The 14,098-nt window shown below is 40.7% G+C and overlaps 3 protein-coding genes across 5 annotated transcripts in view; 1 reads left to right on the forward strand and 2 right to left on the reverse strand.

Annotated features, from left to right (window-relative positions):
* dmrt1 (doublesex and mab-3 related transcription factor 1) overlaps positions 1-4,862 on the reverse strand; it is a 33,710-nt gene extending 28,848 nt beyond the window's left edge. Inside the window, exons 1-2 of the mRNA XM_056418126.1 lie at positions 4,644-4,862; positions 3,199-3,361 (exon numbers count right to left, since the gene is read on the reverse strand). Of these exons, the coding sequence (XP_056274101.1) occupies positions 3,199-3,361; positions 4,644-4,862 (382 nt within the window). The remainder of the gene's footprint in view (positions 1-3,198; positions 3,362-4,643) is intronic.
* A 2,625-nt stretch (positions 4,863-7,487) lies between these two features.
* On the forward strand, positions 7,488-10,581 carry LOC130196203 (cilia- and flagella-associated protein 157-like). The gene is made up of 8 exons (XM_056418123.1): positions 7,488-7,673; positions 8,335-8,606; positions 8,711-9,132; positions 9,344-9,465; positions 9,550-9,700; positions 9,953-10,098; positions 10,175-10,309; positions 10,377-10,581. Exons 1-8 carry the CDS (start codon positions 7,522-7,524, stop codon positions 10,450-10,452), a joined length of 1,476 nt encoding a protein of 491 aa, XP_056274098.1. The 5' UTR covers positions 7,488-7,521; the 3' UTR covers positions 10,453-10,581.
* Positions 10,582-11,029: 448 nt separating this feature from the next.
* Positions 11,030-14,098, reverse strand: part of kank1a (KN motif and ankyrin repeat domains 1a) — a 47,001-nt gene continuing 43,932 nt past the window's right edge. For all 3 annotated transcript variants that reach the window (XM_056418118.1, XM_056418117.1, XM_056418119.1), the window contains 4 exons: positions 13,804-13,946; positions 13,004-13,204; positions 12,626-12,724; positions 11,030-11,839 (listed from right to left, as the gene is read on the reverse strand). In XM_056418118.1, coding sequence (XP_056274093.1) covers positions 11,777-11,839; positions 12,626-12,724; positions 13,004-13,204; positions 13,804-13,946 — 506 coding nt within the window. In that variant the 3' untranslated portion in view covers positions 11,030-11,776. The remainder of the gene's footprint in view (positions 11,840-12,625; positions 12,725-13,003; positions 13,205-13,803; positions 13,947-14,098) is intronic.

The raw sequence follows: 14,098 nt of genomic DNA on the forward strand, positions 1-14,098 counted from the left end.
CTGGAGAGACAAGAACCATCAACTCAGAGGCCGAGGAGGATGTTTCAGAGCATTATCATACTTGAAATGTGCATTTGAGGATTACGTGCATGCATTTATGTACCAAGTGTCATTTTCTACTGTTATGCAATTTTTCTTTCTTACTGTTTCTATTGTTTCTGTTTTTATTGTTTTCATTCTCTTTATTTTAGTTGAAAGTAGGCATCAATAAGACATTTACAGATCTCTTTCAGTCAATTGACATTGTATGTGCAGATTTTTAGATGATGCTCATTTTAGTTTTATACATATTTAGAGCATGAAGTGTAAAACAATAGGATAAACAACAACAAAGAGACGGAATGAAACAAAAAAACACAAAGAAAACAATGTATAACTGTTTTTAATATGTAAAGTGCCTTGACCGCATCCGTCAACGACACAATGGAGCAGTTTTGGACATATTGGAAAAATGGGTCAAATACGTAACGCATCACAGACCGTATTATATTTTTTATAAATTAATGAAGGTAAAATAGAGAATAGATCACTCCCTAGTTATACATTCCGTCTTTGTTGTTATTTATCCTATGTTTTACACTTCTTGCTCTAAATATGTGTATAACTAAAATGAGCATCATCTGAAAGACATAATGTAAATGTCTAACTTATGCCTACAGTCAAGAAAAACATGTTTACAAAAATAAATCCTGATATTGTTCTGCTCGCAGTAAAATCTTTTGATGGAATCATCACAAAAAGGAAACAGGAAGACTTGAACTTGTCCAGATCTTTCTGCTTGATCTCAAATAGTTATCAACAGCACCATCTGTAGGTGGGAGGTGGTGTTTCAGTCAACGTTGGCAGACCTACATCACAATAAAGGAATGTGGGTTGCCCTCTCAGGACGAGTATGCCCACCATCATCATCACCACCACCATCACCCTCATCATCATCCAATTACTCATTATCCGTTGTTCTTTCCTTATCAACAAGGCCACATTCTTCTCCGGCAGACCCTGATCCCTTCGGTCTCACACAATGAAGACACTGTGTGCACCACCGACGCCAAAGATAATGACATTTGCCGTCCCTGTTCTGCTTTCTTGTCATCGCCGGAATCACAGAGTGCTCGACTCCTTTATCCAGCTCGGGCCCTTTTTTTCCCTCTCTGTTGCCAAGCAAGACACTTTTTTAAAAGTTCCCCCTGGCGTAGCAACACAGAGCCGAAGACACGAGCAGCAGCCTTGACCAACAGTCCTATTCCAGCTCCTGACGTTCTGCTATCAGGGAACGCCGTATCTGTGCCAAGAATACACTTTAATTTTCCACTTATTTTCCCATTAAAATGTCCTTTTTTGACAATAATGTATAAAAGTAGATATACAGTGAGTACGAAAAGGGTCTGAATACTTATGACCATGTAATATTTCAGTTTTTCTTTTTTAATAAATTTGCAAAAAATTCTACATTTCTGTTTTTTTCTGTCAAGATGGGGTGCTGAGTGAACATTCATGAGAAATAAAATGGCTGCAATAAAACAAAGAGTGAAGCATTTATAGGGTTTAATAATACTTTCCGTACCCACTGTAGATGGATAGATGATCACTGTCTTCATCCCCAGGGGGACATTTGGTTGTAGCAGCAATGCATTAAATATTAATATCAGGGACTTCTGTTAAATCATTTCTTAGAGCCCATTTTTATAGAACAGCTTTTAAATGATGTCATCCTTTATGCAGTTCTTTGGTTCCCCTAATTTAGTTTGTCTGTTGTTCTTTATTTGGTATTTTACCATTCCATTTGATGCGTCTTGATTTTCTGTAACTCTGTTTTTAAAGGTGCTATATAAATAAATGTATTATTATTAATATGAAAGTATGAAAAAATGCAATCTATACAATCCAACTTGTCCTGTGGACCTTTTGGGGTGTTTTCGAGGTACAAATGTAAAGTATTGAACAGAATCTGGCTGTTAAATTAAAATGTGAAATATTTATTAGTTTGCAGTCGAGAAGAGTCCAAAAAAATGGAATAATGCGATTTCCTCAACTATCTCCAGGAAGCAAAAAACTGACAATCTTCCTTTTAAGATTGTCGGAAAAGTCACTTTTCAAACCAAGAAAAAGTGAAATTGCGCAACAATGTTTGGGCGATAAGGAGCAGCATGACTACTCCTCGAGTCAGCTGTTGGCCGGGAACCAAAAAAGGCGAAATTCATCGGACCACATTATTCTTCTTCTTCTTCTTCATCAACGAGGAGATGTTCATAAATTCATCGTGCAGAAACACGACCACTTCATGGATTTTCACGCCATCGTTTAAGTCCTTCCTTTCTTTATAAATACACAATAACACAACGCTTGTTCACTTTTAAGCCATTGAAGCCTGTGTTTTATGTTTTATTTATTCTTATTTATTATTAAATGTCTTGTTTGTCCTGTATTAATGTTTGTATACATGTGTTTACCTGCTACTGATGAGTTGTATGTTTTTACAATGACAATAAACATCCTCACCATAAACACTTACACTGTTCTTAGTGTTTTGCCCTAAGAAATATAATGTTGCCCCTGATATCCTCTCATAATAATACTTTATTTTTTGTTCTTTATTTTGTCTGTCCTATTTGTATTGCCTAAGAAATCAATAAATATAATTTTTAAATTCTAAAAAAACAAAGAAATAAGTTATAATTGTTAATCGTTGTTTAAAAAAATTAAATAACAATAAATAACCACAAAGAAATAAGAATACAATTGAATATGATTGTCCGATCTGTTTTTTGTTAACAAAAATCTAAGAAAACACTGAATCTGTGGACTACTGCCTAATAATCTTATTAATTGCTCATTTACTGTAAGCCTAAATAAGTATATTTATTATTTTTTTATCAAAGGTTCAATGTTTTTTCACAAGTTTCAAAAAGTGCCCCCAAATTATTTGTATTTAAAAAAATAATATATATATACATAAATATATACATATTACTTTGTATTTTCTTTATTATTTTATATTATTTTTCTGATTTATTTGATTATAATAATTTAGAATAGGTAAGCATTGTTTGCTTCTACCTATACCTTTTCAGTCTTTCTGTTTTGTATATTATATAGAATAATATTGTATTATATTGCAATGATTGACTGAATAAAATATACAACAACAACAATATACAGTATATATATATATAGAAATAAATGTGAATTATAACACACCTGTGACCGCCAGAGACGGGGTTGGCGACGGCGTTCGACCCTCCACGGAGAACACGAAGTCTGCTGCAGGTTCATTCTTCACCATCACCTCCGGACCGGACAGAGCCACCGGACTACAAATCCCAAGCTCCTCTTCCTGAGCCTGCTGCCGCCTCAGGGCGACCTGGAGGGGAGGACAGGAAACACTCAACATTCACCTGATCTACTTATCACTTAAATACATTCATAGATAATTAGTACATTATTGTGGTACGTTATTGTTTACCCATGAATATGAAATGTGGTGTATAATAACCTTGTCTTTAGCCACTGACATTTAAAAGTGTGTTGTCGTTCTTCATGCTCTTTATTGTTGTCTTAATGCAAAATAAAGCAGTTTATTAAATGGGTAAGATAAAGACATATTTTTGTCATGTTATTGCTGTGTGCACAAAATACAAACCTGTAAATTAATCATTCATTATAGATGGGAAATAAAAATATGTTGCCAATGAGATAAGTACTTGTTCATAGCTAGACATCAATATATATATATATATATATATATATATATATTATACTTTAGTGGCACGACCAATGTACAGCTTATCACCAGGCACTATCAATGTAGGTGAGCTTCTTAAAGTTAGTAAATGGTACAGATATTTGTTGTTGAATTGTTTCACCTTTCAGAGCAGATGTTCTGATGCGGGCTATTTAAACATTTGTAGTATCTTGTTTTATTTGATCTATTATCATAAAATTATGAATTTAATCTCTTGGGGGTGATGGTGAATTGTAATTGGACATTAAAAGCAATTTTAATTTGTCACATTGGACTCTGGGAAATTGCCGTTTTTCAACACCAAACGATTTATTAATAAAGAAATAAAAAGGGGAGATAAAAGTTAATTCAACCACTTTTAAATAACTTTATTAGTTTTTTTGTTTGGTTGTTTTTGACTGACGTGACTTGGCTACTAACTGTCAAATGTACACGGTAATATATAAAGTAGGTTTACCATCTATTAATCTATCGATACATAGCGTGCATAGTTATAAACATTTTTAAATAATGTTACTTAAATCATAAAACAGTTAGTTAGCTATATATATTTGTATCAACTGTCGGCTGTAAGCAACAAGTGTGACGATACGTGTCATAAAACACACATTTTTGCTAGCTTAACCGTTTAAAGTGCCGTAAACTGTGCGTGACGTTAGCTAGCTAGGTCAGAAAGGCGACGCCACGTTGTTAGTACGCACATTAAAAGGAGGAAAAACAACTAAAGTAAACATCGTGAAAAAATAATAAACATACACCGAAATGTTAACAAACAATTACGTGTTACGTATTTATTTATTTTACGACATGTTTAGCTTTCATTTTTTCTTTTTCCAGCTCGGGTTCAAAAGCTAACGTTCGCGTCGCGCGCTAAAACCTTCAGAAAGAAGATAACGGTTACCTGGGCCGCCATTACTCGCTGCCTCTCGGCTATCAGTTTACATTTGGGACACTGGCAGTCCCTCCAGTTGCAGAAGCGCTTGTGACCCTTCAGGGGAGACACGTAGCCGTGGTTCCGACAGCGGGAGCACTTGGGCATCCTCGGGGGCCTCTGGCCTTTGGGTGGGGGCAGAGAGCCGGGGCACTCCGGCACCTGCTTCCCCTGCTTGTCCGTGCTCATGGCTGGCGGGGAAAATACCAATAAAACGACAAAACAACAACAAGTATGTTGATAACTGCTCAACTGGAACCCCGCTATGAGAAGCGGACCGCGGGCTGAGATTAGGAGCTGTCTGAGGCTCGGCGGTCCCTGTGCCGGGCCCGAGGCTGTAAGGTCAGCGTCCCTCCCCGCCCCTCCCCGCCCCTGCTGCGCCTAGTGGGAGGAACCGAGCCGGACGCGGGGGAGCAAGCTAGCAGCGCAGTGGCACCGCTCATAATGCTATCACTATGGGGGGGGGGGGGGGGGGGCATACTTTACATTATTAGTCACTTACACATTTAATAAACAGCCCATTGTTTGTGTAACTCCACCCAAGGAGATGGTTGAGGTACTTCAGTGTGGATATAAATTATAAATAAAATGTGTGCTTTATAGGTACAACAGTATAGTCTTTTGGCATCAGAATATATGCATGTGCATTGGACTGTATTTACTCAAGTCAGAGGTTAATAATGCAACACTTGCAAACAACTAATTGCGTTAATTAGTCTAAAAACAAACATTACATTATTATTTTGTGATTTATATGTCCAACATTCATAATGCTGTATTCTTTGTCAGGGTCATACTAGATGTTTATTATCAGGGGAACCAGACTGGCTGAAAGAAAACAAAAATATATAATTAAATAAACACCTTATTTTAACTGTAGAGATATATAAGAAAAGTAAATGAAAAAGTCCCTTTAGCTCGAGTTTCGAGAACAATCCTGGCAACTGCACTTGTCTATTTTTAGGAATATACTCGAGTTACTTGCAATGACGATTGTTAAGAATAAAATAGGATGCATGCAGATTTTAGAAGAATACTTATTATGCTGTAGGTTGACTTAATCTCAACAGGTTTTCTCTTACAGTGGGCGAAGGCGATCGATCTTTGGAGGTTTGATAGGTGTTCATCTTAAAATACATCTTTAAAGATGCCATTAAATGATATTTTATATGGGCTCAAATAAAACTGCATCTACTGAGACACATTATGTTAAGTCTATGGTGCTCACTTTATAATAGCCATGTGCTATTCTCCCCCCCCCATCCCCCCGGGCTTGTGGTTATACTGTAATATTTGAATAGCATCCCACTAAAATGTATTTACTGTAGCTCTTTTTCTTTCATGAATATAAATGCTATGCGTGGTGCATTAATACTCTTATTAATTTGCAAAGCTTGGCTGAGCAGGATGTGAATTAACCTCCACACTCAGTCAGCCGAGAGGATTTATCGGCAGCGAAGGGAAGTGAGGTGAAACACACAAGGGCACCCAATTAAAATCCCTGCAGCCAAGTGTGTGTGTGTGTGTGTGTGTGTGTATGTGTGTGTGTGTTGGGGGGGGGGGGTTGAAAAGTTACCAATTAAAAAGCAGGCATTTACACAGCGCTGAATAAATAACTGCTACACTTCATTGGCCGAGGTGCTGGTGCTACTGAGTTTAATTGCCTCTATAGGATGTGGTAATAAAGCTAGATTATGACGCAGTCATGAAGTCTGCGATTTAACACCACATTTAAGCATTTGTATTAGTATGACTGCCCTCAGAGGCATCCAGCAGCAGCCAGGTGAAGGAAACATGAAGATTTATTTACACTTTGCAATGAAAAGAAAATCATGAATACTGGTTTAAACCACCAGAGAGAGCTAACGAGTTGGAAATCAAAAGATGGGTGGAGGAGGCCAAAGGTCATGGACACGTAGGTGGGGGACATATTGTCTTTAATAATAAAAGGCAGTGTGACAGATGAAATGCTTGAATAGATGATTATATTTCCTATTTTCTGGAAAATAAATATAGTTTTTTGGAGACTGTCAATACGCACGACAAATAAATGACGTTACTGACACACCTTTAAACTTTAGCCTGTGAAACATAAGTTTGTTTGTGTGTTTGTAGGAGTGTCATTTTATATTTGTGTTTTGTGTTATCTCCTTTTGATTTGTTTATGTTTGGGATTTGATTTACTTTTGGTTTTTTTTGGCTCCGAATTTTTAAACTGTTTTATAATATACATTTGCTGTACAAAAGTACTGCATATATATTCTTATTATTATTATGAATATTATTATTATTTATTTTTGATTCATATTTTCTGGTCGAACCAAATTTGGCATTGAAAATCTTTTTTTCTAATTTTTATTGTATTTCTATGTACATAAAACCAGCAATAACACATTAGAATAATCTCCAGACATATAATTATTTGTGCAACCCCAAAACAAACAAACTTTGATGTGACTTTTTGACGAAACACAAAGTACTATTTATTTAATGTTATTATTATTATGATTATTATTATTATGATTATGATTAATTTCCATTCTTTTTTTCTGGTCGAACCAGATGTGGCATTACAAATCTGATTAATCAAAACAATTAAATAATTTTAATTTTAAATGTTTTATTGTATTTTTATGTATTTAGTTTTTAAAGTATGTTTAAAACCAGCAATACAACATTAGAATAATCTCCAAACTTATTCTATATATATATATATATAAATGCAAACTTAAAAATAAAAAAAACTGCGAACTTCCGATCCGGAAGTGAAGAAAGTAAACTTTCCGAAGAGTCCCTGAATGCAGCGTTGCCCATAGTAACGACCCAACTCGCTGCCGCGCGCCACACAATGCCCAAGAATAAGGAGAAGAAACAAGATGACGTCAAGAAAACGCAGAAAAAGGAAAATTCGTCGTCTCCTGCAGCCGGAAGCGGCTCCGAGGACCGAGAGAAGGAGCTGTACCTGCTGCAGGCGAGACACCTGAGCGAGCAGCTGGAGCGGTGAGTCACGGGACTCCCCTTTAAAAGTTTTTACTTGAGGAAAATATACTTTAGGTACCAGAAGTTAAAGTATTAATTGTGCAGAATAATATTAATTACTGGTTATATGTATTGATTTTTGTGTGCGTTACATTTAAATGTTTTCGCTCTTTTAAAGTTATTCAATACAAGAGAGAAATAAGTAGAATACTTTACTTTGAATGTCAGTAAAACAGCAACAAGTACCTCAACATGTAGTCATCAGAGACCTCCTCCTCCTCCTCCTGCCCCTCTTCATTTCCCTTCTCTTCGTCTTCCTTTTCTTCATCCTTATCTTCTCCTCTTCCTTTCCCCCCCTCACTTCTCCTCCTCCTCATCCTTCTCTTCCTCCTCCTTTTCCTCCTCCACTTCTTCATTTTCCTCCTTTTCCTTCTCTGTCTCTCCCTTCTCTTCATCCTTCTCTTCTCCTTTTCTTCTCCTCTTCCTTTTCCTCCTTCCTTTCCTCCTCTTGATCCTTCTCTTCTTCCCCTCTTCCTTTTCATCTTCCTCCTTCTCTTCTCCTCTTCCTCCTCCTCCCCATCTCTTCTAATCTTCCTCCTTTTCCTCCTCTTCTAATCTTCCTTCTCCTCCTCCGTCTCTTCTTCTAATCTTCCTCTGTCTCTTCCTCCTTTTCCTCCTCCAGGTACCAGCTGGAGAGCGACCATCAGGAGCGCCGTCAGAAGGAGCTGATCTCTCGGTACGCGGCGCTGGAGAAGGAGAAGAGCGACATTGTGCACTTCCTGAAGCGCTCCGTGCTGGAGAAGGAGGTGGAGGCCGAGGAGCTGACGGAGCAGCTGGAGAGTCAGCGGCGGGCGGCGGGCGAGCAGGAGGCGGCCCTGAGGCTGCAGCTCGAGGAGCTGAGGGAGGAGCTGAGAGGACGGGTGGAGGAGCTCCACCAGGAGAACACCACGCTGGGTGATACAGGAGAACATTCCTGCCCACTGTTAGAAGCCTGTATAAAACATCATTTCATATTCTCTCTCTCCTCTCTCCTCTCCCTCCTCCTTCTCTCCTCCCAGCGTCGAGGCTGGCCGGCCTGCAGGAGTACCAGGCGCAAAAGGAGCAGCTGATCTCTGACCTGGATTCTCTGAGGCAGCAGCTGACCAATCAGGAGCAGCGTCACGGCGTCGCCCTCCACGGCCTGGAGATGAGCGCCCTGCTGGAGAAGAGGAGGTGGCAGGAGGAGCTGGAGGAGCAGGCGGCGGCCATGGAGGCACGAGTGCAGCACCTGGTGGACCAGAAGGTCCCCGAGGCCACCAGGGCGGCCCTCCAGGAGAACGGAGAGGTCAAGGCCCGGATCGGCCAGCTGGCGGATCAGCACCTGGTCCTGATGGGGGAGAACCTGGACCTGAGGGGCCGCGAGGGCCGGCTCGGCCTGGACCTGGACCTCCTGGAGGAGAGGGTCCGGGAGACCACCCGCAGGAGCTGCATACGCAAGAAGGTAAGGAGGGACGGAGAGAGGAAGGAAGGAAAGGAAGGAAGGGGTCAGGAAGGGAGGAAGGAAGGGAGGGAAGACATGAAGGAAGTGATGAAGGAAGAAAGGAAGGGAGGAATGAAGGAATGATGGATGGATGGAAGGAAGGGAGGGAGGGAGGAAGTGATGAAGGAAGGAAGGAAGGATGTAGACTTAATGGGGGTGTTCCCTTCATCAGGTGGTGGAACAGCTGACAGTGAAGTGTCGGCAGCTTCAGGCCGAGCTGGAAGACGGGAGGCAGCAAGGCGAGCGGCTCCAGAGCGACCACGCCGGGGTCCTGGTGGAGCTGGAGGCCCTGAGGTCAGAGGTCACCCTGTGTCCACCGTCCACCCGATTCACAGGCTTCTTAAAAAAACACATTTCCAAAATTCCCTTTTCCTCCAGACGGGATCGGGCTTCGCTGTCCGAGCGGAGCGCCGACGGCACGGCGGAGGTGAGCCGGCTGGAGGCGGAGCTACAGGACGAGAGGAGGCGGAGCAACAGAATGAGGAGCATCATGAGGGAAGCTGCCGAGGCTCTCAGAGGAGCCCTGAGGGTGAGACTAAAAACACCTGGAACACCTGGAACACCTATCTATTCTCTCATCTCATTTTATGAGATATACAAATTAAAAAAACGATATCTCATTTTAATCATTTTAAGAGAAATAAAAAAAAATGTATAGACCGAAATAAACACAAACAACTATTGGTCTAAAAGACATTTATCGTTATTTGTATTTGATAAACAAAGATTTACTTGTTGGACATTCTAATGAATAAAAAGTTAAACAAACTGATGTCTGCAGGAGGTGCGTACGGACCGGGAGGAAGATGAAGGTGAAGAATTGGAGGGGTGGAAGCAGCTGATGGAGAAGCTGCTGCTGCTGCTTCTGGACCGGCCCAAACACGACCGGCTGGAAGAGCCGCTGACCTCCGACCTCTCGGCCAGCGGGTGTGAAGGCTCGTCCCTTTCGATCTGCCCCGTGAGAGCGTAACCATGGTAACTCACAGTAAATGTGTCGTTGCAGAGCGCTGGTTCTGGATCCGGTGGTTCTGGACCCGGCTCTGAGCTTGCGGTTCCAGCTGGCCCGCTACAGGCCGGGTGATCTGGGCCTCGTGCCGCAGCTGAAGCAGAAAGTCTCCGCCCGTGGGACCCTGAACAGGTGCGTCCACCTGCTTTGAGGATTTAGTAGGAGACCGGGATCCCTTTTCATCTCTCCTCCCCCTCAGGAAGCCGTCCAATCAGAACGCAGCTGGCTCCTTGACCCGGGCGGATTCCAGGAAGTCTTTCACAGGACCCAAATAACACGATCGCTGCTCATTTCCTTTTCTCTGCGTCCCCTTTGCCCTGAACAGAATCCATTAGGCTGAAGAAGTAAATGTGTTCGAGGTTTCGTCTCAAAAAAATAAATAAAATGCAACATTTATTAATTTTGTTTGTATGCTGTTTTTTTTTACACGCACAAAAAAAACACAAAATAATTTCTTATTTGTCACATTCCCAACATCCAAAGTAGCATTCCTGATATTTTACTCAAGTAAAAGATTGATTATTTTAATATCTTTACTGATGGGATGCTTGGAGATCAATAAAGTTAATCAATTAAATCTGAACTCGTGAAGTTGGGTCATGGGACGTTTTTACACTTCTTTGATGAAATCTGAATTATACACAATACGTGTGTTTTTCTGTTGTATTCTAAAAACATACGCTAAATGTTAAATTTATTTAGGTGTTTTTTTTGCACTTTGAACATTTTAGATTCATTTTTAGAGCATTTTTTAAAATTATAAATCAACATTGAGTGAAAGAAAAGCCTCAAGAACACCGACAGACGGAATAAACACAGCTGTGTGCATCACCAATGAAGCCGAGACACGGATCAATATTCTTTAATCGGTTTTATTGTAATATGGCGAAGGCTCAGGCACTTCAATTCTCATCGGAGGCTGAAAGTCAGAACACAGGAGGACAGACGTGTGACAGACGTGTGATAGAAAACTAACCTAATGACCACCGTATGTACAATGAAATACATATATCTGCATTAAAAACTACTTTGATAAATATATAACTTCACGGGTCGTTAAGTAGCGATAGGAAAATATTCAAAATACTGCGATTCTTCTCTTTTAAATAGATGAAAAGGATTTATATAAAAGTACAATTTCTCCAGTTGTAGCTTCTTATACGTCGACGCGCGAGAGAGGGCGGGACTTCGAGGCCAGCGATATATACACACACAGAAATTACTTCCTCTAACAGGCGGGTGGATTAGTCTCCATCTGGGAGGCAAAGCAATGACAAAATAACAGAAAGAAAAATTTTAAAAAGTTGTTTTGGTGCTCTTGAATGATCAACATTGAGCTTTAGCAAGACAAAAATAAGTTGTCAGATTTCAAAAGAATAATACAAATAAAGAAAACAAGTAATTTAGTAGTTAATTGTGTGGCCGTTGGGTTGCTGAGGCACCAGCTGGTTACATCATACTCAAAAGGGCACTTTGGGTTCATCAGATGCATATATACGTTTCCGGGAATCTCATTGGTTGGTGGGTGGGCGGGATCAAGTCCCTCGTTCAGCGTGAGCCAATAGCAGCGCAGGGTTTGTGGGTGAGAGGGTGGGGCCTCTAATCGAACATGCTCCTCCGGGTGGAACCGGGTGACGTTTTTCTGCTGAGTCGGGGCGTCCCCTAGAAAATAAAACACACACACATTAGAACTAGAATGGGCACTCGGTAGAGCACATACCTTCGCATATCACAAGATTGGGCATTGAATTATTAACATTTTGGCATTAGTTGCATGCCAATTGGACAAAAATGTATCGTGCTATGGTAAAAAAAGAGTTTGACCTTTCCATGACCTTGACCTTTGACCCGATTGATCCCAAAATCTAATCAAATGGTCCCCGGATAATAACCAATCATCCCACCAAATTTCATGCGATTGAAGAACATTTTGACCTGTTCATGACCTTTGACCTTGACCTTTGACCCGATCGATCCCAAAATCTAGTCAATTGGTCCCCGGATAATAACCAATCATCCCACCAAATTTCATGCGATTCGGTTCAATACTTTTTCAGTTCTGCGAAAGATTTTGACCTGTTCATGACCTTTGACCCGATCGATCCCAAAATCTAATCAACTGGTCCCCGGATAATAAACAATCATCCCACCAAATTTCATGCGATTCGGTTCAATACTTTGAGTTTTGCGAATAACACGCATACAAATAAATAAATAAATAAATAAATGGCGATCAAAACATAACCTTCCGGCATTTTCAATGCGAAGGTAATAACAGGGCGGTTTAAATAAACACAAAAAAATACAAAATAAATAAAATACAAAATGTATCACATTTATAAAACAAATACATGAAACAAATGAAACAGAATAAATAAAATAAAACAAATAAAAACAATAGAAATATATAAAAGAAATAAAAACAATAAAATAAATAAAGGGACGTACAGCTGACTGGGCTTTGGAGAAGTTGACGTGCGCGTAAAGCAACACGGCGATGTCCTTGTGTCCAGCTTCCAGAGCGATGGACAGGGCGTTGCTCTCGTCCTGGAGAGGAGACGACAAGGAAAGAAGAACTAAGTGTTTATAAAACGGAAAGAATAAGTAGGAATCTTACAAAAATAACAAATATCTAAATAACTTAAATCTGCCTGTATTTTCATATTTTATTTCTGGGCCTTTAAAAACCTCCAACAGGAAGCTCAGCGCAGAAGAAAAAAGTTCAACTTTAATTGTTGTTTAAAAAACTACAACTCATACTCGCTGGGCCTTAAATGTTCAGAATAAAACGTTAACTTCTGCAGGACTCGAGCCCCCAGAACTCACGCCGTCGCTCAGCGTGGCGTCGCAGCCGGGCCGCGCCAGCAGCAGTTTCACGATCTCCGCGTGGCCGTGCTCGCTGGCGCACATCAGCGCCGTGGAGCCCTCGTCGTCCTGGACGTTCACGTCGGCGCCGTGAGCCAGCAGCGCCCGGACCATGTCCATACGGCCATGGCTCACCGCCAGCATCAGACCCGTCTGACCCGCCTGGAGGGGAGGAAGAGAAAATTATGAAGAAAAAGATGAAGACGAAGGAGAAGAAGATAATGGAAAAGAATTAGGAAAAGAATAAGATGAGAAAATGAAGAAATAACGAAAAAGAAAGAGGAGGGAGAAGAAGGAAAGGAAGGAAAAGAAGATAAAGATGAAGGAAAATGGAAAATAAGGCAAGGAAGAAGAAGGAAAGGAAGACAATGAGAATAAAAAGAAGAAGATTAAGGAAAGGAAGAAGGAAAAGAAAAAGAAAAAGAAGATGAAGGAAAAGAAAGAGGAAACGAATGAGAAGAAGAGGCGTTCCATTAACACCTTCATCTCACTCGTTCAAGAGGAAGATCAATAACACGGTTTCAACACTAGAAGAAGAACGGAAGTGAAGGAGGTCTCGATGGTGGAATGTGGTCTGACCTCAGTGGTACAACAAGTGTAAACAGTTACCTTCATCCACCACTAGGTGTGACCTGAGATCTGTTTTTGGTGCTTAATGAAACAAAAATCCACTCATTTAAAAAAATCGGTCCATTTCTGACTGATTGTCCTCCAGCTCGTTACAGCCCTCGCCGACCACTGACCCCTCCCACCTCACTGACCTGGCTGGCCCGGGCGTTGACGTCCCCTTTGCTGAAGAGCTCCTCCACGATGCGCATGTCCCTGGGCGACTCCACGGCGGCCAACGCGGCCAGCATGATGGGCGTGTAGCCGGCCTTGTTCTGCTGGTTCACGTTGCACACGTCTGACACACACACACAAATAAATCTAGTACTTTTTACAGTATTACATCTCAGGTATATATATATATAAATAAATATATATAAATATACACAGAGAGAGAGAGAGAGAGAGATAGAGGGAGAGAGTAAACACAGGGTCTCCGGCTGCCCTCAC

This window comes from Pseudoliparis swirei, chromosome 7 (genome assembly GCF_029220125.1).
Source record: "Pseudoliparis swirei isolate HS2019 ecotype Mariana Trench chromosome 7, NWPU_hadal_v1, whole genome shotgun sequence".
In the NCBI taxonomy this organism is placed as follows: Eukaryota; Metazoa; Chordata; class Actinopteri; order Perciformes; family Liparidae; genus Pseudoliparis; species Pseudoliparis swirei.